This window comes from Xyrauchen texanus, chromosome 30 (assembly GCF_025860055.1).
Source record: "Xyrauchen texanus isolate HMW12.3.18 chromosome 30, RBS_HiC_50CHRs, whole genome shotgun sequence".
Taxonomy (NCBI): domain Eukaryota; kingdom Metazoa; phylum Chordata; class Actinopteri; order Cypriniformes; family Catostomidae; genus Xyrauchen; species Xyrauchen texanus.
The window spans coordinates 29,444,975-29,472,605 of record NC_068305.1 but is presented as its reverse complement, the minus strand read 5'-3'; the positions used below and the strand labels follow the sequence as shown (position 1 = coordinate 29,472,605).

Below are 27,631 nucleotides of genomic sequence, written 5' to 3'. Positions count from 1 at the left end.
CAAGAATTTTGGTTGAGGTTTCAGAGTTTTATGTGTGACGTATTGGACACTCAAATTTCATTTTGCCCCAGACTGTTTTTTAGGCGATAGGGCGGTCATTAATATAGAGGATACAATATTACAATAATGGAGTGGTGGTGGTGTAGTGATCTAAGCACATAACTGGTAATCTGGTGATCAGAAGGATGCTGGTTCGAGCCCCACAGCCACCACCATTGTGTCCTTGAGCAAGGCACTTAACTCCAGGTTGCTCCAGGGGGATTGTCCCTGTAATAAATGCACTGTAAGTCGCTTTGGATAAAAGCAATAATTGGTAAATGTACCAATTGCATTCAATTCAAGATATTGTTATATTGATATGGATATCTCTTCACACACACATCACTGCGTTGCTTCGCCCTTATATACTGGCTCACACTCTATGGTCTACTGGTGCAAATTTCCTGTTTGTCCCGAAGTTCAGGTTGTCTTCAATGGGAGGCAGGTCGTTTATGACTGTCACTCTTTGACTTTGGAATGCTCTCCCACAATCCCTTCAGGAACTCACCAATTTCTCCTTTAAATCACATCTAAAAACTCATCTCTTCACTCAGTTTTATCTCTCAGCTGCTTGTTAGGGAGTTTTATTTTCTACCTTGGGTTCAAGAAAGATGCTATATAAAATAAAATTATTATTATTATTATTTTCACACCTGTCTCTGTAATAGCCCTAGGCTCAGTAAACCGGGCCGCCATCAGATGGTTTGTTTAGGCAATCAGATGACTTTAATCCTGTCAATCATTTTGCACATTCACAGGGCAACGCACACAATATATGTTTGTATAAGTGCCGTTGCAGTGTCCTGCTCCCACGAAACGTTCAGGGTCGGACATTGAAATGCTGAGTTGGACTCTCCCCTTCCATCGGAGGGGGCGTGGCTAATTCAACAGCTAGTCTGGTGGAAATTCCAGAATGGCTAAAATCACTTACAGCACATTGAACCCTAGAATACATATGTAACGTCACCCCCCTTAAATGCATATGTGGGTCAAAAAATACTTAGATGCAATTTCCATGTTTGATGATAACATCCAAAATGTCCCCACAGCCACCACCATTGTGTCCTTGAGCAAGACACTTAACTCTGGGTTGCTCTGTAAAAAATGCACTGTAAATCGCTTTGGAAAAAAAGCGTCTGCCAAATGCATAAATGTAAATGACCATTTTGCCCTTGCCGTGATCTAGTCATCTAAACTCGGGTTGCTCCATAAGAACTGTCCCTGTAATAGGTGTAATGTCAAGCACTTTGGATGAAATCGGCTGAATGACAACTTTTTATACTACATAAATATAAACGAGAACATGGTATTTAATATATATTTAATTACAAAACAAATGCAAACTGATCATGTAAAAGAACTGTATGTCTATGTAGGTTTAGCTCAAAAACACACAAGCACATTAGCAGGACCAGCTGGGAAAATACCATAGTTGTTATTTTGATCGTGATCTGAGCTAAAGAATCATTGTTTTGTTTTGTTATGATACCATTGTTTTCAGATTTTAATGCTGATATGTGATTTATGGCGATTTCATTCATTTACCACTCAAGTTGATTGGAGCTGTACCACTTATGCCATTTGTTGCATTCTTAGATGAAATCTGCTTGGGAGTGCTCCCAAGAGAGATGCTAAGTGTACAGACTTACCGTGAAAGGGACTTTGGCTTGTCAAGCGATTTCAAAGGTGTTGTTTAGATTAAGTTTAAAAAGACACATTATCTTTCTGACATATTTTTCCAACAAGAAGTGTACATTTGTTTATTATGACAGTTAAGGCTATTGTTAATTTCATTAAAAGATTCTTGTTTTTTCTCTCTCTCTCTCTCTCGTCTGTCTCCCTTGATCTCTGATGTACTGTTTTTGTCCTTAGAAATCCCTGGCTTATCTAAAATAATTGTGCCTCCTTTGGACAGATTTATGACTCTTGTAAATAAGGGCAAAAAATTAGGAAAATTAAACCTTTTTACAGAGGGTATTGAGAAGATGGGAGATCAGAGCTTGTGCTTGTTCCTATTTCTGCCCCAATTACCCCCATTCTTTCATTTCCCCTGTATTTATGACAGAATTGTGGAAATCATATGTGTGATGAACAAATAAAGGCATTTTCATTCACTTGACCACGACACAGTGGCTTTATCTCAAGCACAGTCTTCATACTGAAAGCATTTCCAAAGCTCAATACATACAGTAATGACATATCATTCTTTATTCATGAGACAGTGTTGCTCACTTCTGTGCTGTATGTTTGGGCATCCTATACATGAGTCTACTGTACCTTTATAGGCTTTTGTGTAATTAATTTCTGTTCTATGAAATGAAATCAACCTCATTTTATAATCATGGCATTTTGTCAAAGGCTCCCAAAATTGAATTTATATTCCTTTTTTTCTGCATCAATGTAAAAGTTCTAAAGTATATATTTATCCAAGTAGGAAAGGAGCAAAATCAAACTTATATAAAAATATAATGTTATGAAGTTTAAACTTTTCAAATCTCCAAATAACCACAGGCTGCATTGTCTGACTCTAGTTTTACCTTCTGAATTGTAACAAGGCCCTGAACTTATCAAGAGTAAACCCCATAAGAACCTTCCAAGAATGCATACACATGATACTCAGTAACCTTAAAGATGATATTTCTCTTTGTATTGACAGGAGGTTTTAGCATTGTTAAAGAAGGATATGGCATAGTCATAATAATACATGATTGTTTGAGCATTCTTTCAGTCAAAGAGAAAAGTAGTACTGTATTTCTTTTGTAACACAATTATGGTTAAAAGCAATGATGCAACTGGCAATGATGCAACTGGCATTTTGCAAGACGAATTTGTCTACATTTGTGCACATTTACACATAAACAGTATATAATATCAAATATCACTGTAATGGGAGAAATTAAACTAAAGGTTATTCATTCAGTGCATGCAATCTATATTTAGCTCTCAAATCCTGACATCCAAAGCGTTTCTCCATAAGACTAGTACTCTTGAATATATCCATTAGTAAAACAGCAAAAATCCAGCTTTTCAAAAGGTCACACTCACTCTTGATGTGTTTAAATGGTTTTAAAGCTCCTTGCCAAAAACTACTTTGAGCTCAGAATATTGCCCATATCCATAGAGGAATGAGCTCATAATTCTGCTTTCTAGTGGTGATTAATTACACAAAGTAATGGACCTGCACTGCTCTGCACCCCACTTGCTCTGTCACTCATAACCAATTTGCTTAATTAGGCATCTGCTGTAAGCACAGTGTGTAAAATATATCTTCAATAAAAGTGTCTTTTGTGTGGATGGCACACTTGCCTGAAGGGCATTACATTGGATCTCCAAGGAACTGCAATCAGGCTAGTATATCTTGTGGACAGAGTGTGCTGCCATATGATTTAAGAGCAGGGATTTACTGGGCTTTTTAATCTTAACTGTTCTTAGGATGACCTTGCTATTGTGAGTGGACTATATAATGACTGCCATTTCCTTTAAAACAGGAGTGAGTCATACTGGATTTAGATTCCTAAAGGCAGCTGAGATGACATGAGGCTGTGAAGAAAAATACTTGTTTCACACCACACGCGAAAGCAGCACTTTTACTTTGGTGCTCAAATTAACAGATTACAGTTTTCACCCTGACTGCATGAGCAACTCTGAGAAGCAGAGTTGTTTTAAGTTGTAAATGATTTAATTCAGTCAACCGGAATACATATTTTATTAACCATAAGCCCTAACCCCAACCCAAACCATCAGTGGAGTAAATATGTAATCTTATGTGAATGCAATTGGAACCAGAACTGGTTTCTATGGGACCAGAACCTGCGTCTCTGAGGCTGCTCGCACAACACGCTATCATTGGCACCAGGAAAAAGTAAACACATTTGAATTGATGTAAAGATGCCACTTGTTGGTAACTCTGCATAATGTCGATGTCAGGATACTGGAACATTTGGAAGCAATATGTCGAGTTCCTGTGGGATCTTGCTGGTAAGCCTGATTGAATCCATATGATTTTAGCAGTTTATAGCTACACTTTGTGCTATGGGTTCAATTGCATGTAAATTATTTAGCATTTGGTTGTAAATGTTATCCCCCTCTAATGTAAATTAGATTTCATGACGATCATGACGATCAAGCTTGTAATAATTCCCAATGGCCAACTCCCGAATCCTGACAACCATTGTATTACTTATTGTCATCATCACAGGAAACGATAACCAGAAATCACTTCATTTTATGTAAAGATCCACAGCTCTGTTATGCAACAGAAACACTGTCAGTGTGAAAGCACAAAGCGAGTCTGCTGTTGTAGTTCAGTTGAATTTGAATTGAAACTTTATTGATCCCCCTTAGGAGAAATTCACATGTTACAGAAGCACTTATTTAAAAGATAGAAAAAACAGAGAGCATTTAAGAATATGAAAACTACAACCCCAATTCTGGGACCGAATGAGAAATGCTAATAAAAACAAAAGAGAGTGATTTGTAAATTATGTTCACCCTTTGCTATATTGAAAGTACTACAACTACACATTGTATGATGTTTTATCGTATTTGTTTTTGTTTTAAAATGTGCAGTCATTTAAAATCAGATGATTGCAACACATGATCGACTGTCCCAAAACAGTTGGGACAGTTGAGTGTTTACCACTGTGAAACTTTTCTCTTTTTTTTGCCCCGGTCTCAACTGTTTTGGAGTGCGTTGCAATAATCTGATTTTAAATTACTGTCCATTTTCCAAAAAATAATGAAATTCACAAGGTCAAACATCATATAATATGTAGTTGTATTGCTTTCAATATAGCAAAGGGTGAATATAATTTACAAATTACTCCTTTTTGTTTTTATTAGCATTTTTCATACTGTCTCAACCTTTTCAGAATTGGGGTTGTATATAAAAGATATAAAACCATATTAAATATGTACAAAGTAATCAGTACCAGCAGACAGCAATACATCAGTTTAATATTGCACCACTTAGATATTGTCATTATAAATAGATAAATATTGTGCATAAAGGGTTTAAAAACAGTCTAGTAATCATGTGTGATGTTGGTTGAACAGTCTCACAGCAGATGGAAGAAAATACTTTTGATAACGCTCTTTTGAGTGATGCAGATGAATGAGCCTGCCACTGAATGTGCTGCCCAGGGACCTCACTGTCTCATGGAGGGGGTGAGAGGTGTTGTTTTGGATGGATGACAACTTAGTTCCCATCCTATTTTCTCCTATTTCATCAATGGATCCCAAGCAACATCCCAGAAAAGACCTAACCCAAGACTTAGCCCTCCTGATCAAGTCTCTTTTTGTCCTTCTCCGAGATGTCTTCACCCCACCAGACCACTGCATATAGAATTACAAATGCTACCACAGTGTCACAAAAAGTCTTTAGCAGTGCCCTGCATTCTCCAAAGGACCTCAGTCGTCAGAGGTGAAGGCGACTTTCCTGTACAAGACACCTGTGTTATCAGACCAGTCAAGGTTATTGTTTAGGTAGACACCAAAGTATTTGTATGAATTCCCAGTCTCAGTGTCCACACCCTAAATGTTTACTGGCATTGTTAGGATGCTGCTTGGTGTACGCATTGCTTGCACTTACAGTGTGAAACAGGCCTGTCTCCTTAAGAGGCACGTTTGCCATGTTTTCAAGCCTTAAGAGATACTAACAGATAACTATTGCACATTAAAGGGTTAGTTCACCACAAAATTTAAAGTCTCTCATCATTTACTCACCCTTATACCATCCTAGATGTGCATTACTTTCTTTCATCTGCTGAACTCAAATTCAGATTTTTTTGAATATCTCAGCTATGTAGGTCCATACAATGCAACTGAATGGGTGCCAACATTTTGAAGCTCCAAAATCCACATAAGGGCAACATTAAAGTACTCCAGATGACTCTGGTGATTAAATCTATATCTTCTGAAACAATATAAGTGTTGGTGAGAAACAGATCAATATTTTAGTCCTTTTCCACTTTCTTCTTCTTCTGTTTTTGGTGATTCACATTCTACTGTGCAGTGGAAAGAAAAATTACTTAAATATTGATCAGTTTCTGGTTGCTTCATGCTTTTAATAAAACCAGTCTGGTCTAAATAGGTTTTGTATTCATCTTTCAGTGTCACATGAACGCCATGGGAAGGAAAAGATTTTTCCATATTATTTGCATATAATTAGTATTCTTAATAAAGTCTATTCTAGACTTTCTGGTCCAATAAAAAGTTGACTGATTTAAGGACCAATCACTAGAAGAATAACAAAAGTAGGACAATAAGAATCAATACCACAGTAAGGATATTTCTAGAAATTTAAAGGGTTAGTTCATCAAAAATGAAAGTTCTGTCATCATTTATTACCTCCATAGAACATGAAAGTAGATTTCAAGCAAAACGTTGAGGACTGAGTCACCATTAATTTCAATGTATGGAAAAATATGCAAGGAAAGTAAATGGTGACTGAGGCTAACATTCTTCCAAACATCTTTCTTTAGTTTTGATAACTATTATATTTCTAATCAGTCCTAAAGTCACGCAGTTACAAGAACACTTGTGAAATCTAATTTTTTCCTTTTGAGACATAGCTTTATTCCAAAAGAACAAGAGGGTTCTTGTAATACTTTTAAATATTAACATGTCCAAAAGGACTTTCCATCATTTTCTCTTAAATATATTTTTCTGAACTGTGGCTGGCTGGTGTGTTAAGAAAGGAGGAAAATGCCTCTTCTGCGATGTAATTTTCCATACACCCCACTCAGATTAAATCAGAGAACCTGCCTTTGTCTCTTGGTACATTAAGTGGATCTGCACATTTTAATGCAGTCATTACATTTCTTTTTTTCTATTAGATTTCCCTTGTTCACATTCTCTCACTCTCAGTGAGGGAATTCACATAAACTATGAATTATGATTAGGAAGATACACTCAATTATACTTCTGCCAACTTTCAAAAGATCAAGTAAAAAATAGATGTTTTGAAAGACACATCTTTTTGGCTTTGTGGGTAGGCTGTAGCAGTTTTACAGCTTGCGCGTAATGGTTGATTTTACCTACTGAAACTCATAGGGGGAACATAGTTGCTCATATTTTTAGAAGTTGACAAGCAGTGGGCTTTGATATTCTAAAATGTGTCTGGTGTGCTAGTTGTGTGCTCTGGTTACAATGCAATGTGGGTATGTGTAACTTGACACTGATTTATGAGCAATTGACTTGGAAGATTTTGGATACAGTGAGCTGCATGGAACATTTGCTTCTATCTTAGGCTGTGCCTTGTGTGAGCTGTGTATTTTATCAACATAATGGGACACCAAATGTCTCACAAAATGATAAGTGACAACAGGCTGTGTATGGGCATTCTAGAGGTGTACTTCGCTTTTCATTTATATCGTAAATGGTGATACGTGTGTGTTTGGAGAAGGTCTGTGGCCTTTATTCCCCTGTCTTGGCCAACATTTTTGGCATGCGCCATTTGTGTGTGATGCCCATTTGGCTGCACTGGTGAGCTCCAGAGGTTACTGGCTATTAGCAGTAGCTGCTTATTTATCCACCCACATACCAACCGATCCAAGCCATATCTCACTGTCCCGCCATCAACAGGCCTTGTGTGACAGACAGGCCTACACACACAAAGACAAATGCACTGACACCCTTCTTTCCATGTGGGCAAAAACACATCAGAACACTAATGCACAACAAACAGATTACACCCACACACAAACACTTACATCCATGTCAACCCATGTCTTTCAGGACCCAACTAATGGTCTAGAGTGGCTCACACCCTGAAGAATGCTCAAAGCAGTGCAGCAATCTAGTGACACATAATTCAGTCTCTGACAGAGAGGGATGGTTTTTCATGACATTGTTTAGTTAACAGGAGAGATAAAAAAATCTAGAGAGAGAGAGAGAGTATAGGTTACTCAAGCATGCCAGGTCAGGTCATAGACGTCCACATGAACCACGGAAATGGTTGTTTATGGCACCAAACTGTAAGAAATGTATAGAAAAATGCTCTATAAGCAAGTGTTTAGCAAATTAAGCTTTTTATAGGATATAGATTTACCAGATTAATAGTTTTGTATGTTTATATTTCACCAGATGAGGTTTATTGATACAGTTGATATATAGATAGACAGACAGCCAGACAAACAGACACAGACAGACAGGCAGTCAGACAGACAGACTAAGAACATATTCCCCTCTAGTTGTTCTAGTATTTGTGGACAGGCTGGCATTTGGACACAGTGGCTATTGTATCACCAAGTAATGGGATATACGTATCACTCTTTGACTCGCTCACAGCAGCACAGTCCCAAACCATGCTATTGCCAACCGAACCCTGTGTCATGCCATTCTTTCAGCACCTTGGCACTTGCCCTTTTCTTCCTTTGCACGTAACGCCATAAGTTCAATCTCGTGTTTAGCAGCGGTTTCAAGCACACGCTGTTTGCTGTAAAAAATCACAAAGTTGTTAATGATCGGGTGGATTGGCAAAGCAATAGCTATCACGCCACACAGAAAACTAACAGCGGCGTTACACCTGCCCAGTGTGGTTTTAGGATAAATGTCTCCATAACCTACAGTGGTCATAGTAATGACAGCCCACCAAAAGGACTGTGGGATGCTGGTGAACATGGTCTCTGGGTGGCTTTGCTCCATTGTGTACCCCAGTGCGGAGAACAGGAAAATCCCCACACCCATGTACATAAGCAGCAGGCCCAGCTCTTTAAAGCTGCTCTTGAGCGCGTAGGTGAGAGTCTGCAGACCAGAGGAGTGGCGCGCCAGTTTGAAGATGCGTGCGATGCGCATAATTCGCAATGCCTGCACTGCTTGCTGAACATTGGCCAACTCCATCACAGAAGTGCCTAAGTGCGTAAGAATCAACACCACATAGAAAGGCATTATGGCCATAAAATCTATGATATTCATGAAGGAAAGCACAAATCGCAGCTTATTCGAAGAGGAGACGAGACGCAGAATGTATTCCACGGTGAACCAGATGATGCAAGACATCTCAATGGACTCAAGGGTTGGGTGTTCCATGAGACACCCCTCTGCATCCTGCACCTGCAGCTCCGGTATGGTGCCCATGCACATGACCACAGAGGAGAGCAGGATGAAGACAAATGACACCACAGCGATTACACGTGCAGCTAAAGAGGACTCTGGTTTCTCCATGAGCTTCCACAGGAATGCTTGGCATCTCTGGCCTCTTGTGGCCGTGGCATCACCCTCCAGGTCTTCCAGGATGGTTTTGACCTTCTCCGCAATTTCCGCAAGTTCAGTTTCCAACTCGTTTAGACTACCCTGGCAACATTCGTCCAGATAGTCTGCATTGATGCCCCAAAACTCCATCTCTCTCATGAAACACATGGGGCAGATTCCTCGTTTCATATGAATTTCTCCGTAGAAATAAAGTTCCATTATGCATCTGAACACCTCCGGATCTCTGTCAAAGTAAAACTCTCGCTTTGAGGAGTCGTAGTCATCACAGAGTAAAGAGAGATCTTGCGTGCAATCCGTGGCGCTGTTCGCCAGTTCCGCCAAACGTGTCTTGGGATATCTGTTCAGAAGTTTGCCATAGAGAACGTGTTTGACACCGCCAATATTTACAGCAATCTCAGTCTCCTCACTCGCCGCTGAGCTGTTACAGTCAGCATAACGAGTCCTCGGTAATGCCCACATTTCAGCTGATACAATACAAAGTAAAATTTTAAAAAGGGAAAAAGAAGAAAGAAAAAAAAAGTTTAGAGGAACATGTAGAGGACATGGGTTATGTTATGAAAAGCAAAATTTTCATGACTCGTAAATATTAGGTCTATATCTCAAAATGTAAATGCATAGAAGAAAAAGCTAACTTTGCTCACTTTTAGATTAAATTACATTTTATTTAAAATTATTGCAAAATGTGAGAAATCACACGTTTAAATATAAAGCTCTGAATATATGGGAAGCAGCCTAAATTTCCTCTTGGTGTAGGCTACTACACAGCCTACCAGCCTACATGTTTGCATTTATGAACTGTATATTTTAGGTTTAGATAAATAGTCAAAAATATATTTAAAACCTTAATTTAAGTACAAAGTCATATTGTCCTACTGCGGTAAAGTTAGTTTTACGTTTGACATTCGTTGGATATTCAGGCCAACTGCAAATTTGCATCTTTAGGTTAAGTGGTCTTTGAGTTTAATGGATTTAAAGAGTTCAAATATTCTATTTTAAAAAAGGGATTAAATGTTCTATTTAAAAACTATCAAAAATAAGCCTTGTGCAAGAGAGGGTATAATATTAGTAATTTACCCTTGATTTGTCATCTTTCAGTCAAGTTTAATGGATTTTAAGGGACCAAATATTCTAAAATATACAATATGAAAAAATCCCTGAGTAATCTGAGTATTTTGCAGTTGGTTTGACATCTTTAGGTCAAGCATATCTTTAAGTTTAATGTGTATGAACCCGATTATCCATCGAATGTCAAACGTAAAAATAACTTTACCACATTTGTTATATTTATGGGCCGTACTCATGTGCTAGACGTCTTTCACAGTTGCTCTCAGCGTCTATCGCAGGAGCGCCGCGTTTTTTAGACGCTGTGTAAAAAACGGCAACTTTTAAAAACACGTCTAGAGACAACTACGTTGTGTTCTTTTCGTGGCGAAGCGTCTAGCTCTTTGAGCGCAAGAACGCGTTCGGTGTGAACGGCCCCTTTTATGAATTAATAAAGTCGCGTGCGCCACATTATAACTTATTAAAAAAAATAGAATACAAAGGGTCGATTTTGATAAAACTTACTGCTGTTTGGACCACAATCTGTGAAGAAATTCTCACAAAGCTTCTTCTGAGTTGAGCTGCATGATGTCCGTGTGGAGAAAATAAATCCGAAAGGGCGCAACAGAGGTAAAGACGAGTGATGGGTGCAGAACTTGGTGTATTGTGTATGAGCAGAAGTGTTTAAGGGATGGAGCAGGCGTGACGGGAGGGGTGGAGAGTGATAATTTATGTTTTCAGACTAAATGACGAATGGAACAGACTTTATCCGATGCAGTCATCTTGGTAATATCGATAGGAGTAGGCCTACATATAAAAATCCTAGACATACAACGCCATGTGACGTTTTACAAATTTTTACACTTTAAGGTTAATGATCCCGATGTTTATTTGATCAAACATGAGCTTTTCTTTTGACAAACAGGTTTTCCACAAAATATGAATAGATGGTGCAGTAGCTACTAAACATTTAGTGCTACTTCTGCTGGTCCTGTTGTAAAAAATGGTCGCCCAATGGTGAATTATGTTTATAAAGAGCGTCCATTTTGTTAAAATATCTCCATCTAGTGTTTAATATTGGACAACGGGTCTAAAGGCTCCTTTAGTTTTATCCATCCATCTTCTATAGCCATTTGTCCTATGCAGAGCCTATCCCAGCTGTATCAGCCTAAAGGCAATGAAACACTCTGGACAGGTGGCTAGATAAACACAGGGCAACATACACAGTCACACTCTCACTCACAGGCAATTTTGGGTGTCTAATTATCTTAACCTGCATGTCTTTTGGACTGTAGGGGAAACCAGAGCACCCAGAGGAAACCCATGCAAACTCCACACAGAAAGGCCCAGTTGAGCAGGGAATCAAACAGGGACCTTCTTGCAGTGAGGTTTAGTGGGTACAGTGATGTCCACTGAACCACCATGACACCCTCATTTAATCTTATTTCCTCTCAAAACACTAAATAGCATTAAAAAATTACCACAGTGACAGTACTTTGCAAAAAATTAGATAATTGCGTGTAATGTCTAAAGGTTGATTTTGAGGCCATTTGATCTAATATTTAATCTTTTTTAAATGGTGTAGCTAATGAATATCCTGGTAATTATTACTAACTTGTTGTTTTCAATATTGATCAAGGTGATTATTTATACATACATATATATATATATATATATATATATATATATATATATATATATATATACCATTTTCAATGGAATACAAATGGCTCAGTCATCATTCACTTTCATTGCATCTTCTTTTTATACACGGTTTATTTCAGGGGTTTTACAGAAAGCGGCGTCCTTAAACACCAAGTATATGAGAACGAGGGTTTCCTTACGCCACTGATTAAGAGGAAGTGGTTTAACACACATAGATTTCTCCCAGAGAATGCGGCTTATCTGGCCATGTGAACACATAAGCGGTGTTCTCACAGGTTTTTGAAAAGTGCGTATGTGCGTGAACAGATGGAGCTGAACTAGAATCAGAATCAGCTTTATTGCCACGTATGGTTACACATACAAGGTATTTGTCTTGGTGACATTTACATTTTACATTTGGCAGACGTTTTTATCCAAAGCAACTTACAGTGCACTTATTTCAGGGACAATCACCCTGGTGCAACCTGGAGTTAAGTGCCTTGCTCAAGGACATAATGGTGGTGGCTGTGGGTTCCGAACCAGCGACCTTCTGATTACCAGTTATGTGGTTTATCCCACTACGCCAGGAGCTTCCAGTGTACAACAATACAAAACAATACCAAAAACAGCAGCAAGACATAGGTAATTAAAACAAAAAACAAAAAAGAATAAAAAATAAATAATTATACATATACGTACATACACTCACCTTCATACATACCCACATATACACACGTAGTGCAAATCTAATACAATCGCAAATCTATTACAATTAGAAGTAAACAAAGCAGAAAGACTTGAACATTCTTTGGAGTACAGAAGGGAAAGCACATATACAATAAACTATAGGCTATTTGATAAACACTAGTGTAAATTATCGACTGTCCCTTACCTCAGCGTATATGCGCTCTTGCATTGGGGGAATACTGGTGTTTTACGTAATAGACAGAATTCAAGAGAAATCCTCATAACAAAGGGTGTTTACATTGAAGTTTAAAGGAGGAGCTGAGGCAAAAATCTTTGAAAGATTGTCAGAGACAGGGTGAAAAAAAAGAGCATTTCATGACCCTTTTTAAGGTTCGGTTATATCCATTTGGAATTGTGTTAATAACCCCTAAAGTAGTAAAAGAAAAAGAAGCAATAGACAGTAAAATACAGAGATTAATAGTGACATGTGATGCTTTACATTTACATAGTAGATACAGTGCAAATGTTGTGTGTTGCTGGTCACATGATCCCTCATCCCTGTGTCACCCGTAGACTTGAATGGAGAGAGGAACATTTCTGTGTGAGATTCAGCAACATCACTTATTTTTAAGCTAATGGTTTTAATTCACAAAAATCTGCTGAAATGAGCCCCAAACAGCAAATTAAACTTAACAAAGAATCAATAAAAATCTATTTTATAGTGGATTAGCAGTGTAGAGAAAAGAGCAAAAAGAGAACTGCAGGATCACATCACAAAGTAGTAAACTGCAGGTATTTTACACACCAATTAATATAGATTTTATATTGGTTCTTTATGTTGGTTTTCAAAAAATTTCAAAATCTCTCTACGTATACAAGCAATAAACTTGATCTTAATTGTTGAAGTAAATCCAGTCCTGTAGGTAAATCCAATGTTGGCACAGTGAGTGTGAATATACACTGCATTCTCCTTCAAAATGTCAGCTCCCGTCGGTCATTTTGGCTGCTGAAAAGTGAAAGGGACTAAAATAGCATCATGGAGCATTGTGTGTCACAGAGTGCTTTCACCCCATGATTTAAGACTGTATGTTTAGTGGCAGTGACGTGTGTTAAGAGGAACATCTGTGGTTATAGCATATAAACAAAACACTTTGTGAGGTCTTTCACACATCTATGGTTCCTTTCATAATTGTAGATTTTTAAATATTTTTTGGGGCTCTGGTCCCATTGTTAGACAGTGACTGTGGATAGAACAATGAGAGGGATTGGGAGACATCACATCCCAAATTTGAACCTGTAGCCCCCCACATGAGAATAATGACACAAGGTGTAATTTGATTTATTGCATTACAACATCAGTATTTTGTAATCATTTTATCATCACCAAGGAAAACTATATAACAAATGAAACTCTGAAATTTGTGCGAACAATAAAAAGGTCTCAGTCTGCACTGAAAAATATATTAACCTTCAATATTTGCTTTATGTGATAACATCTAAATTAAGTGGTTTTATTCAAGTAAGAAATAACAACACTGATTCAACCTGAATACATCACAACAAAACTCATTTATAAGGGTTAGATCAAGTTGCTCCTTTAGCAATAACAGGATTACCACTTTTTACAGTGTTTTTCAGACCCACTCTCTGATCATGAATGATAATGAAGATCTCATGAAACAAAGTCTTTATAATAGATTTATTATACAATACTTTAAAACAACCTTATTTCATTTTTGAACATACAGTAATTTGAAGTCACTATTTTACGTGCCATTGATACGTTTCAGGCAAGATATTAACTTCCAAAGAAGGGTTAATTGTAACCTGATATGAGTGATGTCTGTCGGTAAGTTTGTGTACGTGTGCACAAAGGGAGAGATATTCAGTCCTGAGTGAATGGACATCATTATCTGTACTGTCCCACTGTGACTGGGTGAACTTTGGATTTTTTTATGTCAGATACTGGGAAGGTAAGAGACAAATTGTCACACAAACAATTGTACATTTCTTGTTATCAAAATCATGTACAAAAATTCTAACTAAGAAATGATTGTGTGTGTATTTTCTTGAAGATGATGCTCCCCTCTCTTCTTGGGATCTTGTGCGTGATCTCTTCAGTTATTTGTGTGAGTAACAACGCAAACATGAAACGCATGATTTCTGCCTAAGCTGTTCTTGAAAGTTCCAAAAGTTTATTTATTCCTTTTTGCTACATCGTGTTCAGGAATTAATACAACTGATTAGAAAAAGCTGTTCATGTTTAAGATATCAGATATTTCACATCAAAGAAAACAAGCATTGTCATTTTACACTCTTAAAAACTCAATGTTAGCAACCATTTAAATTGTTTATATTTTTGTGTTTTAATTGTGCTTACATTTCATTATTTAATACATTTATTACTATATATATATATATTTAATTTAAATAAATTTTATTTTTTATCTAATCCTTTCCATATTGTTAGGTGAGTTTGACTCCCAGTTTTGTATTGTTCATGTCTTCTTAAATTAATTTGCATTGTATAAGGTGAAAAGTTGATATGCATTTTTTGGAGACAGTGCATTAAAGGAATAGTTTACCCAAAAGTGAACATTCTGACATGATTTACTCACCTCGTGTTGTTCCAAACCTCAGTTACTTCTTTAACATAAAAGGATATGTTAAACAGAATGATAGGGACTTCATTGTGTGTTAAAATCTTAATCAGTATATATGTGTGTGTGTGACTAATCTTAAACAAAGTATGTCGGTTAACAAATGATGAATGATGTGTGTAACTATCTAGAGACAGTTTATACATTGGAAATTCTTTAGGCAGGGGAACCTTGAAACAGTACCTACATTGGAAATTCTTTAGGCAAAAAACTGATAAGAATGAACCAATGGGAGTCACAACCAGTAATCCTACTGAAGCAAAAACAAACCAACGGAATGAGTGGAACTTATCTCTTAGAATATTGGAGATGCCCCGGTGGTAAAAATAAGCCAATCAAAAGAGTAAAAACCTGAGAACAAAGGAACACACCCTGGGTCAGAAATGTAGAAAAGAAAGGAACACAGGAGAAACGGGGTCTTTTTGAGCGGAGCTTACGGGTGAAGCAGACTAGATCCCCAGCTGGTTGAATGATTTTTGTACTTATTCTTTCTTGTTAATAAATACAATTTGTACTTTGAAAACTTGACTTCGTCTCCTCAAAAAAGAACACGATACAGCCTCAGCCACCATTTGCTTTCAATATATATAAAAAAATATTAAATAAGCGGTTAACATTCTGCCTAATAACTCCTTTTATGTTCCACAGAAGACAGAAAGTCACACAGGTTTGGTACAACATGACGGTGAGAAAATGATGACAGAATTCAACATTTGGGGAGAATTATCTCTTTAATTATGAGTTTTATGCAAAGGCACTCTTGACCAGGTGTGTTTTGTTGTAGGTGAGGCAGCCAGCTGATGATTACTGGGGAGAGTATGGGCCGTATGGAGCCTGCAGCCGCACCTGTGGCACCGGAGTAGCCGTGAGAAACAGGGTCTGCAACACTATGAGGTGGGTGAATGTGCATGTGTTTGTTTGTGTTTATTACTTTTTCCTTTCTATCCTATTTTATCATAAATATGATCTTTTGATATTAAGGACGGACGGTGGACACAATTGCGTGGGGCCATCCAAATCCTACAAACTCTGTAACACACAAGTAAGCAAGTGATCACTCAAGCAAATTCACACACAGGTTTTTCTTTCATAGTGGGAATTTAAATTGACTTGTTTTAATTCCAAATATTTTCTACCCCATAACCCTAAATCTACCCCTTAACCTAACCCTTGGGGGGTTATATCAGTGGGGATTTCTTTAAGACTGCAAGGGAAGCTCAGCTTCCCCTATAATGTCAAAAAAATAATGGTCAAATATGTACTATTGTGTAAACAATTTATTGACTAAAAATGCGTTAGAACACGTTCATCTCGAAGACGAGTTCGTTCAGAATCAGCTACATTACATATAGCAGGTCGGCTGACTCGATTTACTTCTCATACATTCCCGTAGCGTCAGTGCATTTCCCTGTTGAAGCCGAGCGTCCACTGACTTCAATGGGGCTGCTCTGAACAGTTTTTTTCAGTGCTCCGAAAATAGACGGTCATTGGATAGATGCTGCGATTATGTCCCGCCCATGGACGCTCAGCGTCTCTGGGGGTGAATGAGGAGTGGGCTGGCCCGGACTACGGGCTTCCGCGTGATGATTGGAGGATCTGTCGAAAGACTGCATCGACCTTTTGATTGACAGCGAATCTGTACTATAAGAAGTCACTGAAGCTATTTCGCGCTCAGTCCCATCGCGGATTTCTCAAGTGTAGTCGAAAGACAAACTGCTGCAACCTATTTCTTTATATTTGTTTGGCGAAACTGCTAGTCAATTTGCATAATACATTTCACACAATTATACACCACATTCCTTGTTTCAGTTTTACCAAGTTTAATATATTTTGTTTTAGAGCGTTCGTTCGTTCGTTCGTTCGTTCATTCGTTCATTCATACAGTAGGCTAGGCTAGCGTTGTAAGGGTGAAAGTGCGCACGATGGCAGACGGTGCTAATATTGTCGACCTGATTTTGGCGAAGCCATTTGAAAGTCTTCCTTACGAGGAAAAAATTAGAATTAAACAGCAGGGCAGATCAACACCTAAGATTGATTTAGTGCAAAAAATAGGGTAAATAAGTTTATAATGTAGGCCGAAAATGAGCTTCCCCTCTTTGAAAGACCAGCAGCCGCCACTGGGTTATATTATATTAATCTCACAGAATATACCTGGTAAATTAGATTACATCAATGAAAGCCATTTTTAGATGGTTAGAGCAAGTAGAAATAGATCCTCTTTTTTCAGTGTTGGTTGGTTCCCACAAATAATGTTTTCAGGTTTTATCGGTGTGGGGACATTTGATAACTAAAATGTTGGACAAACCTATCCAAAACACATGCACATATTAATATACACAATGTGCATCCACATATTCATATACACAATAAGTTTTAATAAAAGTGTAATGTAGTAGTGGCAGGGTGGAGGGTGGGGCCGGGTCGTGATTCTACACGGCCGGTCCCTTATCAGGCTAATCAAGCCTCTGAGAGGGATAATGGCCGACTGTGGAGGATGGCGCGGGAGAGAGAGATCGTTTACGGACATGTCTGTCATGTGTGTGTTGTTGTCTTTTGTTTAAGTTTTTAATTCAAATATAATTTATATTGCCAAGCCGGTTCTTGCCTCCTCCTTTCCATTGAACTACGTTACAGTAGTCTTCTAACTTTTGTGCTTCATAAAGGAATGCCCTGCTGGACCCAGAGATTTCCGTGAAGAACAGTGTTCTCAGTTTGACCGCATTGAATTCCAGGGAAAGCGTTACACCTGGCTGCCATATTATGGAGGTGAAAATCAATAAATGGCACATAACATTACTAAATAATATTTTATTTTATGGATTACACAGTCACTGAGCTGAACAAGGGAGTTAAGATGTTTTAAAAGTTGATAGGATATTTTTTAGCTTGGTAGAGTAAATGATTTTCACATTGTTCTCAGGAGCTTTAAATCATTAAATTACAATGAGTGAAAGACTTTGGTACACAAATGAAGGGTATAGCATATAATTAGATGTAATGTATGGTTCCGTAAGAAGGTTCTGGATGCTCTCATCTCTTGTTATGGTCAAAAACATTCCTCAGGCAGTTCAGTGGACTAGTGTACTTAGCTGAGGCTCTGTATTCACATGGTCTGATTGTGTTTTGGTCCAGCTTCAAACCCATGTGAGCTGGTGTGTGTGCCCAGAGGAGAGAACTTCTACTACCGTCACCGACCCACTGTCGTGGATGGCACCCCATGCTACATGGGCCGTAGTGACGTCTGTGTGGAGGGTGTCTGCAGAGTATGTATAAACTGACTATAACACAAACCACACACGCAAACACTTCATTCTAACACCCTTATCTTTGCTGAAAGGCGGTAAGCCATGAGGAGATTGTGGTAGTTGAAGATCACTCTTTTCCTGTCTCACCCAGACATGGTCCTGGGGCAGCTTCCCATATAATAGACACTTTCAGGTAAACACCCTGTATTTAATGTCAACTTGTTTTCATTTGAACATACCATGTGTGTGTAAACAAAGAGTGAGAAGACACATGCAGAAGATGCATTAAACTCTGTTTAGTTTACTATTGGACACTGTATCTGTTTTGGCCTACTGTTATGTTTGTGTCTGTACGTACTTATCTATATTATTTGTTGACAAAAACTGACAAACCTTCTATTAGGGACATTTGGAGATGCCCTCAGATGGAACATCAATTCATAATTAAAGCAAATACCACTTTTTTATATTCTAATAAAGCATAATATTTTCTTTTAGGGGTAAGATTACGATGTTGGTTAGGCTTAGTCTATAGAAATAATAACAATCTTTATATAGACGATATAGAAGGTTAGGGGTTGGGGTTAGTTAGAGGTTAGGCTTCATATAGTATGTCCCCATTTAGACAGCTTAGCTAATGTTAGTTTGTGATGATGTGTTTATAGGTACACATATGACTCCTATTCAGAGTGTTCAGTTCACTGTGGTGGAGGCATGCAGAGACGTGCTGTGCATTGTATTAATGAGAGAACATCAGCAGCTGTAGATGAATCTCACTGCATGGCACAAGGCCTCAGGAGACCAACTTCCCAGCTAGCCTGCAACCAGCACCCCTGTGCCGAGTACAGTGTCGGTCCCTTTGGTGATGTATGCGATTACCTCATTCATACTTATACACGCACACATGTGCAGGGGAATATTTTATTGCAGCAGTTGTGCTTTCATAGTTCAGGAGACATAATATATCTCAGTTATGTTTAATTTAAAGTGATACTTCAATCAAAAATTATAATTCTCTCATCAGTTATTCACCCTCATGCCATCTCAAACACGTCTGACACTCTTTCTTCTACAGAAAACAAATTAAGATTTTTTTTTAAGGATATTTGTATGATGTGTGTGTTTGTCCATACAATTCAAGTCAATGGGGTCCAAAACTTTCAAGCTCCAAAATTGACATAAAGGCAACATAAAGGTTATCCATATGACTTTAGTAGTTTAGTCCAAGTCTTCTAAAGGGATATGATAGGTTCTGGGTGATGTCTTGACAAATCTTGACATTTTGGTTTGTTTCTCACCCAAAACCGATTGAATCACTTCAGAACACATTAATTGAACCACTAGAGTTGTAAGCTTACATTGTATGGACAAATAGACTTCATATAATCTTCATATAATATTTTGTGTCCCATAGAATAAAAAATGTCATACGAGTTTGAGACGGTATAAAGGTGAGTAAATTACAAGAAGTTATATTTGGTTAAACTACTCTATTAAATATCAACTTTGTCTTAGATATTTTTCTTAAAATTCCTTAGGGGGGACACAAATGAGACAATTGTTGACATAGTTAGAGTACAGAGCTATTAAATGTATGTGTAGAGGATTGCCAGTACAGATACTTTTGTCTTAGAATAGTTTATATTGAAACATCTGACCTTTGATTGTAATCGTTGGTTTGTTTGCAAATCTGAGCATAGTGTAACATTGTTGAGATCTCTTCTGAATCTCTTTGGGAGACATGTGCAGGGATACGGGGGCCTTCTTTTTTTTTTTTTACATCTATTTGCTAGTCATTTGCAGGTGGTATTAGGGTGAGGGACTTTCTCATTCTATAGAGCATTTGGTTTGACAGAAATCTGTGTAGTGCAACATGATTCATCATTATTTTGCTGGATGTTTAAATGCACATTGTGCTAAAACTGAATTTAGTCATAATTTAGGAGCACACTTACCGTACATATACGTAGCAGCCTTCACAGCAAACACACATCGACTAAAAACCTCTAAACTCCATAATTGTTCATTTCTTCCAGTGTTCAATGACGTGTGGTGAGGGACAACAGACACGAGAGGTGTTCTGTGTCGGGGGCAGAGGAGAGCACATTCCTGAACACCACTGCAGTGGTCTCTCACGCCCACATGATGTCAGATCCTGTCAGAGACCAGCTTGCCACCAAGTTTTTAAATACTACACTGGGGACTTTAGCCTGGTTAGGGAAGGACATTAACAGTAAGATCAGTTTTAAGAATATTTCTCTCTCTCATCACTATCACTATCTCTTTCAGTGTACCCGAAGCTGTGGAACTGGCACTCGGAAGCGCAGTGTGGTGTGCATGGATTTGGATCTCAATCAATATGGAGATGAAAGATGTACTTCTCTTAGCAAACCTCATGCTGTGGAGAACTGCAACACACAGCCCTGCCCTGGTGCACAGAGTGAGTTTTATAATTTCTTAAAATTCTGTCATCATTTCCTCACCCTTTTTTATTCACACAGATTTGTTATTCCAAATCTGTGTGACTTTCTTTCTTCTTTTTATTCTGTACTTGTGTTGCCTTGGTTTAGTGGTGCCCAGCATGCAGAACCCCAGTGGTTACGAGAACTCCTTGCGTGGATTTGTACCTCATACCCATGATGAACACTCAGGTTCAAATGTTTCTGTTTAAAGATTAGTTTTTGACTCCTGTATACATTCTTTATGTGCTTATTTTTGTTATATTGAGTATGTGCTGAAATTTGTTCTACATTTGTTCCATGGATAGTTCATAGACCAAGCGATCCATACCCTCCTGTGTCTGGCCCACATTGTGCTCAGTCATATTACGGCTGCTGCCCCGATGGCCATACTGCAGCCTCTGGCCCTCAAGGAGAAAGCTGTGCTCGGGAAGATTGTTACAGAATGAGGTACATACGTGCAGTCAAATCATCCATCGATACATTCACACGGATAGTTGAATTCACATCCTACTTCTGTAATTTCCTCCATTTTTTATCCTCGGTCTACCTAACCCAAATCTTCTTAGCTAAAAACTGTCTCTATTCACACACTTTTTTTAATTTCCTATGAAATCAAATTGGAGTTTCACAAGTCCACTGATAGCCCTTTTCCACTGACATGATTCGGGGCCGGTTTCCTGAGCCATGGTTCCACCGCAGAAAAGGCCATTTCGGGGGTGGAAAAATTGGTCCGCACCAGCCCCAAAAGCTTGCTGGTCTCTACGCAGGAACTGATTACGTGAGCAGGGGGTGGAGGGTGGATAGTGTTTTTTAACCAGGTAAAGATTATCAAACAACAACAGTAATTACAGTCTGCAGCAAGGACTACTTCTTTACTCTATAACAACAATAAAAAATCCACAAAAATGTCAAACATCAAAAGCATTTAGGAAACACAGAGGAAACAAGTGTTCTACTTGTATTATGGTCTTTACGGTGATCCGAGATAAACTAGAGAGATCAGAAAGGGGAAAAAAGAGTGTACAAAGAGAATAGCAAGAAATGATGCACGCCGGCTTCTACTGGATGATTTAAAAATCATAAACAAATAAATAAAAATAAAAAACTTAAGAGAGTACAGAGACCATAAGAAGGACCTAAGCAGAAGTGGCAGTGGACTGAGCAATGATTGCTTGGACACCAACCAGCCAGCTAACTAACCGGGGCATTAAATTCAGCCAGTAAAACTCGAGACAAACACCGAATTGCAGGTGTCATTTGTAGCTGATTTCGGTAAGTAATTTTATTTGCTAACTTTGTTAGCTTTCCTTACACTCTTCTCATTTTATTTTGTGCATTATTATGTTCATCAAGGGGAATACCCAATTATTTAGGAAGATCGTGGCTACCTGTCAAGTACACAGGTGGGATTCGTAATATTATACGTTACAGTTTATATTATTTAGCAAGTTAAGCCATATTAAAAATGTTCATAGTAAATAATGTAATTACGTTAAGCCAAGCGACACTACCTGCTGACATTACTTGTCATCTTGAGCGTAGATGTCATCTCTGACATGTCTCAATAGGCACTTATCCACTCCACGTTACGGTTCAACTCGCCTCAACTCTCGTATTTCAATAAGGTCGTATTTCCACTGCAGTTTAGTGACTTTAGAGATTTCCTCTACTGCCGTAACATCATCTTAAACATGACACAAACTGAACAGAACAATAACACAACACCTAGCTGTTAGCAACTAGCTCATTGTGCTGCATAAAGCAGTTGTTGCATGGTGATTTTACACAAGTGTAACAGTTAAATTGGCCTGGTTGTTTTATAAGCAAGCTTTCCAGTAGCTGGTCAACTAAATATAGTGAAGCTTTCAAGCAGAGTGTAGAGTTAACGTAACACAATTTACCATCCTCCATGGCACTCTCCCTCCCATTGCTCCCATTGCTCCCATTGTGGTTTAGATAGCGTCCATTTGGACAAACCACTTCCACTTTTCCTTGATGGTTCTGTAGTCACTTTTAAGATTTTTTACTTTTCCCTACACTGTTGGTAGGTCCGGTGGTAGCCATGTGTGGCCAACAGCTGAGACACTTGCTGAAAGACTTTTTCGTTTCGCTCATCGCTAATGTGTGGACCATCTGCACCACGTTTATTGACCACGGCGAAATGTACACAGCCATTTCTTTTTCACAATTCAAAATTTGCGTGAACAAATGATACTGCTATCGCTGTTACTAACTTTAAAACTAGCGCGTTGATTGCTTGTCAGAAATCCAGTGAAGCTGGTAGTTACGATTCTTCTTGACTCTGCTCGCTTTTTTGTGGTTTTCCACTGTGGATAGTACCTGATACTTTTTTAAGTACCACCTCGGTCGAGGTTCCAAGTGAGCCGTGCCGATACTAAATGTGATGTAAAAATCCTGCAGATCACTGATTGGTCAGGGAGAATCGTAACTACCAGCGTCACTGGATTTCTGACAAGCAATCAACGCGCTAGTTTTAAAGTTAGTAACAGCGATAGCAGTATCATTTGTTCACGCAAATTTCACGCAATGTAATAACATTGGATTGCATTTATCTGTATGTTTAAATATGTCCTCAAAAACAGAAAAAGATGTACACAAATACTGTGACACGCCATGTTTGTTTGTGGGCAGGTGGGCAAGTCATGTAAAACTACCACGTAGTCACATAACCCATTACGTCACCATTCAGTTCTCATGTCAGTGGAAATGGTTTACGATAGGCTTCAGATTCCCCCAGCAATGAACCAGCTGTCACAGTCTCGGCATGAGAACCATCGGCATTTTTGTGGAAAAGCCCTTTGGTTCATGCAGTCCAGGGCTGTGTTCCACTTCAATTTAAACATCCACTTGCTAACTCCCCTAAGCACTTCCCCTCATGGAAATCCCTGCCACCATTCTGGAAGCCTGTTACACTTTGTTAAGTGATCGAGGGACGTTTCTGTTGACAGACCCTCAACCCCTTGATTTGGACAGAGGGAGCGACCCTACTCAGATGTACTCTTCAGGCAGCTCCATATCCCACAATGCAACGTGATTGTGATGTGACAGCAGATCATGCTTCATCAATCCCACACTCACACAACTCTAATGTATGATGAAAGTGAAGTTAGGTCAATTAAGCAGTTTAGAAAAGTTATAATGAGATTTAACAGTATAATACTTATACAGTAGCTACCTTAAACTAACTGTTTATCACCCAGTTATCGCCTATGTGTTCATTGTTATGTTGCCATTTTTGTTTTTGTAAAGCTTGATTAATCCTTTATAACAATTCTAATAAAACAAAACAAAAATTTAAACACACAATATTAGATTTATGTATAAGCCTCTGAAATTACAACTAAACTTTAACTGAATATGTGGTTGCACCTATCTCCATCTCGATTTTGTGTGCTGTCCATAACAGCTTGTAGTGTATCTGGCTTTAAAGCCATATACTGCATATGCTATTGTTCATTTAAGAGTTGCAATTTTATTTTAGCAGATATAAATATTTTAAATGTACAGTTTCTTTCTTCTGGAAAAACGGACCAAAAATATGCAAATATCCAAAACATGTTGCAGTTTTATCCCATGTATGCTACCCAGTTGTATATATTTTATTGCTTGTTACATTTTCTTCTCATTATCTATCTTGTGTGATGATAGATATGGCTGCTGTCTGGATGGAGTAACAGCTGCACAAGGTTTTGGAAGAGCAGGATGTCCTGATCCCATCTATAGGGTAAAACAACTTTCTTCTATGCTTTGACTATCATCATATAATTTCTTTTAATTGTATGAAGACTCTCTCCAACACTTGACCTCTTTTGGTTTTCTTTTGTTTACAGGATTATAGCCCAGTCCTTCAGTCCTCTGCTAGTGCATGCTCTTTGGCACAAGATGTTGGGTCCTGCTATGAATGGACATCTCGTTTCTACTTTGATTCTTCCTCTGGATCCTGCTCACAGTTCTGGTATGGTGGTTGCCAAGGCAATGGCAATAACTTTGTAACCAAGGAGGAATGTGAGTGGACATGCAAGGGTCCTGCAAGAGGTTTGGCACCAAGGGAGCCAACATCCAGGAGAGGGGTCAATGGGGTCAGAGGGTATAGACTGAGGTCACGTGCACGTGCATGAGTGGGATAGAAGGATTACTGAAATCCCAATAATAAACACACAGATCCAACTTGCATACATGTTCTCAGCTAAAATATACAGTACATGACAAAATGGTTATTTAATGGTTCACTCAGTAATTTTTATGTAGTGCTTACTGATGCTTATTGTCATGGATGCAGCAAAATCTCAAAGACAAAAGTTTTCACTAACAGATACCATTGCAGTAATGCCTATTTGCAGTCTGCCATGATTCATTTGTTCTGTGAGCAAAAGTGTCCAAGTGAAACTTTAAGCTTTTTATTTTCAGTTCTGAGAAACTGTTCACTTATTTATATGACTAGTCAAACCTAACAGCATCAGAACAGCAAATACATTTTAATGATTTCATGTAAATACATATTTGCTGATGTGTATAATTAAGCTAAAAGAAAATGCTGGAATGTTATATCCTTCCAGTCACAATGCTTTTTAATTAATATGTTGTCTGTGTACTTTACTTTAACTTTATTTTTGCTATTGCCATTTAAGTGAGAACACAAACCATGAACATTGACTGTGGATGATTTCACTTAAAGGGCACTCGCAGTGCACGCTTGAGGATTAACTAGAATAAAAATGTTCTATGCAAAACTTCATTGTTTGCTGATATTTACCATGCAACGATTGCTACCATTCTAGGTCATATAAGTGTATGTTTAATTTTACTGGATTACAATTTATAACTATTTATAATGTTACACAATGCTGTAAGGTTAGAAGTTTCCATTTTAAATTGATGAAATCATTTTCAGTTATTGCACTAGTGTCATTCCTCATGTCCCCAGAGCTGCACGTCAATCATCTTGCAAGTACTAATTCATCACTAAATTAACTTTCTATTTATTGTCCACCCCAGTGGTGTAGCAAGTCACCCCTGGGCCCATATGCAAAGTTTGTAGCGGGCCCCAAAATTCATCACACAAACAAGTGCAACGTGTAGCCTAGGCATATATGAATATTGCAGGAAAACACAATACCAAATGCATTGTTTTGCAATAGGCCTATTACAGTATCTTGAAAAGTAATAACATTAGTAGGCTATAAGTATAGTAGACCCTTATAGTCTCTAGACAACTATATATATACAAGTATATATATATATATATATATATATATATATATATATATATATATATATATATATATATATATACAAGTGTATATATACCATGGGACCACACAGCCATCAGACAGATCAGAAAGGAGAAGCATTCTGTCTCCTAGATATGGACATAAATTGGTGTGAAAAGTGCAAATCAATCCCAGAACAATAGCAAAGGACCTTGTGAAGATGCTGGAGGAAACAGGTAGACAAGTATCTATATCCACAGTCAAACGAGTCCTATATCAATATAACCTGATAGGCTGCTCAGTAATGAAAACTTCAATGCTTTAAAACTGCCATAAAAAGCCAGACTACAGTTTGAAGTGTACATGGGGACAAAGATCTTACTATTTGGAGAAATTTCCTCTGGTCTGATGAAACAAAAATTTAACTTTTCGGCCATAATGACCATCATTATGTTTGGAGTGAAAAGGGTGAGGCTTGCAAGCCGACGAACACCATCCCAACTGTGAAGCATGGGGGTGGTAGCATCATGTTGTGGGGGTGCTTTGCTGCAGGAGGGACTGGTGCATTTCAAAAAATAGATGGCATTATGAGGAAGGAAAATTATGTGGATATATTGAAGCAACATCTCAAGACATCAGCCATGAAGTTAAAGCTCGGTCGCAAATGAGTCTTCCAAATGGACAATGACCCCAAGCATAACTCCAAAGTTGTCGCAAAATGGATTAAGGACAACAATGTCAAGGTATTGGGAGTGACCATCATAAAGCCCTGATCTCAGTCTGATTGAAAATTTGTGGGCAGAACTGAAAAAGCATGTGTGAGCAAGAAGGCCTACAAACCTGACTCAGTTACACCAGTTCTGTCTGGAGGAATGAGCCAAAATTCCTGCAACTTATTGTGAGAAGCTTGTGGAAGGTTATCAAAAACATTTGACCCAAGTTAAACAATTTAAAGGCAATGCTACCAAATACTAAAAATTGTATGTAAACTTTTGATTAGAGGTCTTCATGGGTCCAAAAATGTGTGCCTGAACCCAAAGAGAACTGGAAATGTAACACCTGGACCCGTCTATTAGTTGAAAGTTTGGACCCGTACCCATGCAAAACCGAGAAATGCCAGACCCGAACCGGACCCATCTATTATCTGATAGCTGGGACCCAGACCCGGCCAGCAGACACTGATTTCACAGCTGATTGCTATTAACAATTAATTTACAAGTGAAAACAAAACTTTGTGTCTTATCTAATTAAATGATAATAGCCATCTCCCCTGCGCCTGGCCGTGATGCATGTAATCCATCCTCTTTGCCAAGAAAGTTGGTAAAATACATCCAGGTTTTCTGTGATTCCTCTCTTGCTGACGGAAACAGCACAGCTAACCCAATCATTATTTCAGTTTCAAAAGTCCA

At 38.2% G+C, this 27,631-nt stretch overlaps 2 protein-coding genes across 2 annotated transcripts; one reads left to right on the top strand and one right to left on the bottom strand.

The window, feature by feature from the left end:
• Nucleotides 1-4,527: 4,527 nt before the first annotated feature.
• On the bottom strand, nucleotides 4,528-10,943 carry kcnf1a (potassium voltage-gated channel, subfamily F, member 1a). The gene is given in 3 exon segments (XM_052098429.1): nucleotides 4,528-8,371; nucleotides 8,374-9,716; nucleotides 10,819-10,943. Coding segments are annotated over 2 exon segments (1,473 nt in total). The 5' UTR covers nucleotides 9,712-9,716; nucleotides 10,819-10,943; the 3' UTR covers nucleotides 4,528-8,236.
• A 3,541-nt stretch (nucleotides 10,944-14,484) lies between these two features.
• On the top strand, nucleotides 14,485-25,742 carry LOC127623856 (papilin-like). The gene is made up of 14 exons (XM_052098425.1): nucleotides 14,485-14,597; nucleotides 14,700-14,753; nucleotides 16,069-16,178; nucleotides 16,266-16,326; nucleotides 17,948-18,050; nucleotides 18,417-18,547; nucleotides 18,622-18,722; nucleotides 19,195-19,396; nucleotides 20,566-20,742; nucleotides 20,819-20,969; nucleotides 21,100-21,180; nucleotides 21,297-21,438; nucleotides 24,661-24,736; nucleotides 24,843-25,742. Exons 1-14 carry the CDS (start codon nucleotides 14,580-14,582, stop codon nucleotides 25,128-25,130), a joined length of 1,695 nt encoding a protein of 564 aa, XP_051954385.1. The 5' UTR covers nucleotides 14,485-14,579; the 3' UTR covers nucleotides 25,131-25,742.
• Nucleotides 25,743-27,631: the final 1,889 nt, after the last annotated feature.

Bases quoted from the DNA above. Each gene is read 5' to 3' on its own strand.
- LOC127623856 (XM_052098425.1), top strand. The intron at 20,743-20,818 runs GTTAGGGAAGGA...TATCTCTTTCAG, and splicing joins ACACTGGGGACTTTAGCCTG to TGTACCCGAAGCTGTGGAAC. The intron at 20,970-21,099 runs GTGAGTTTTATA...GCCTTGGTTTAG, and splicing joins GCCCTGCCCTGGTGCACAGA to TGGTGCCCAGCATGCAGAAC.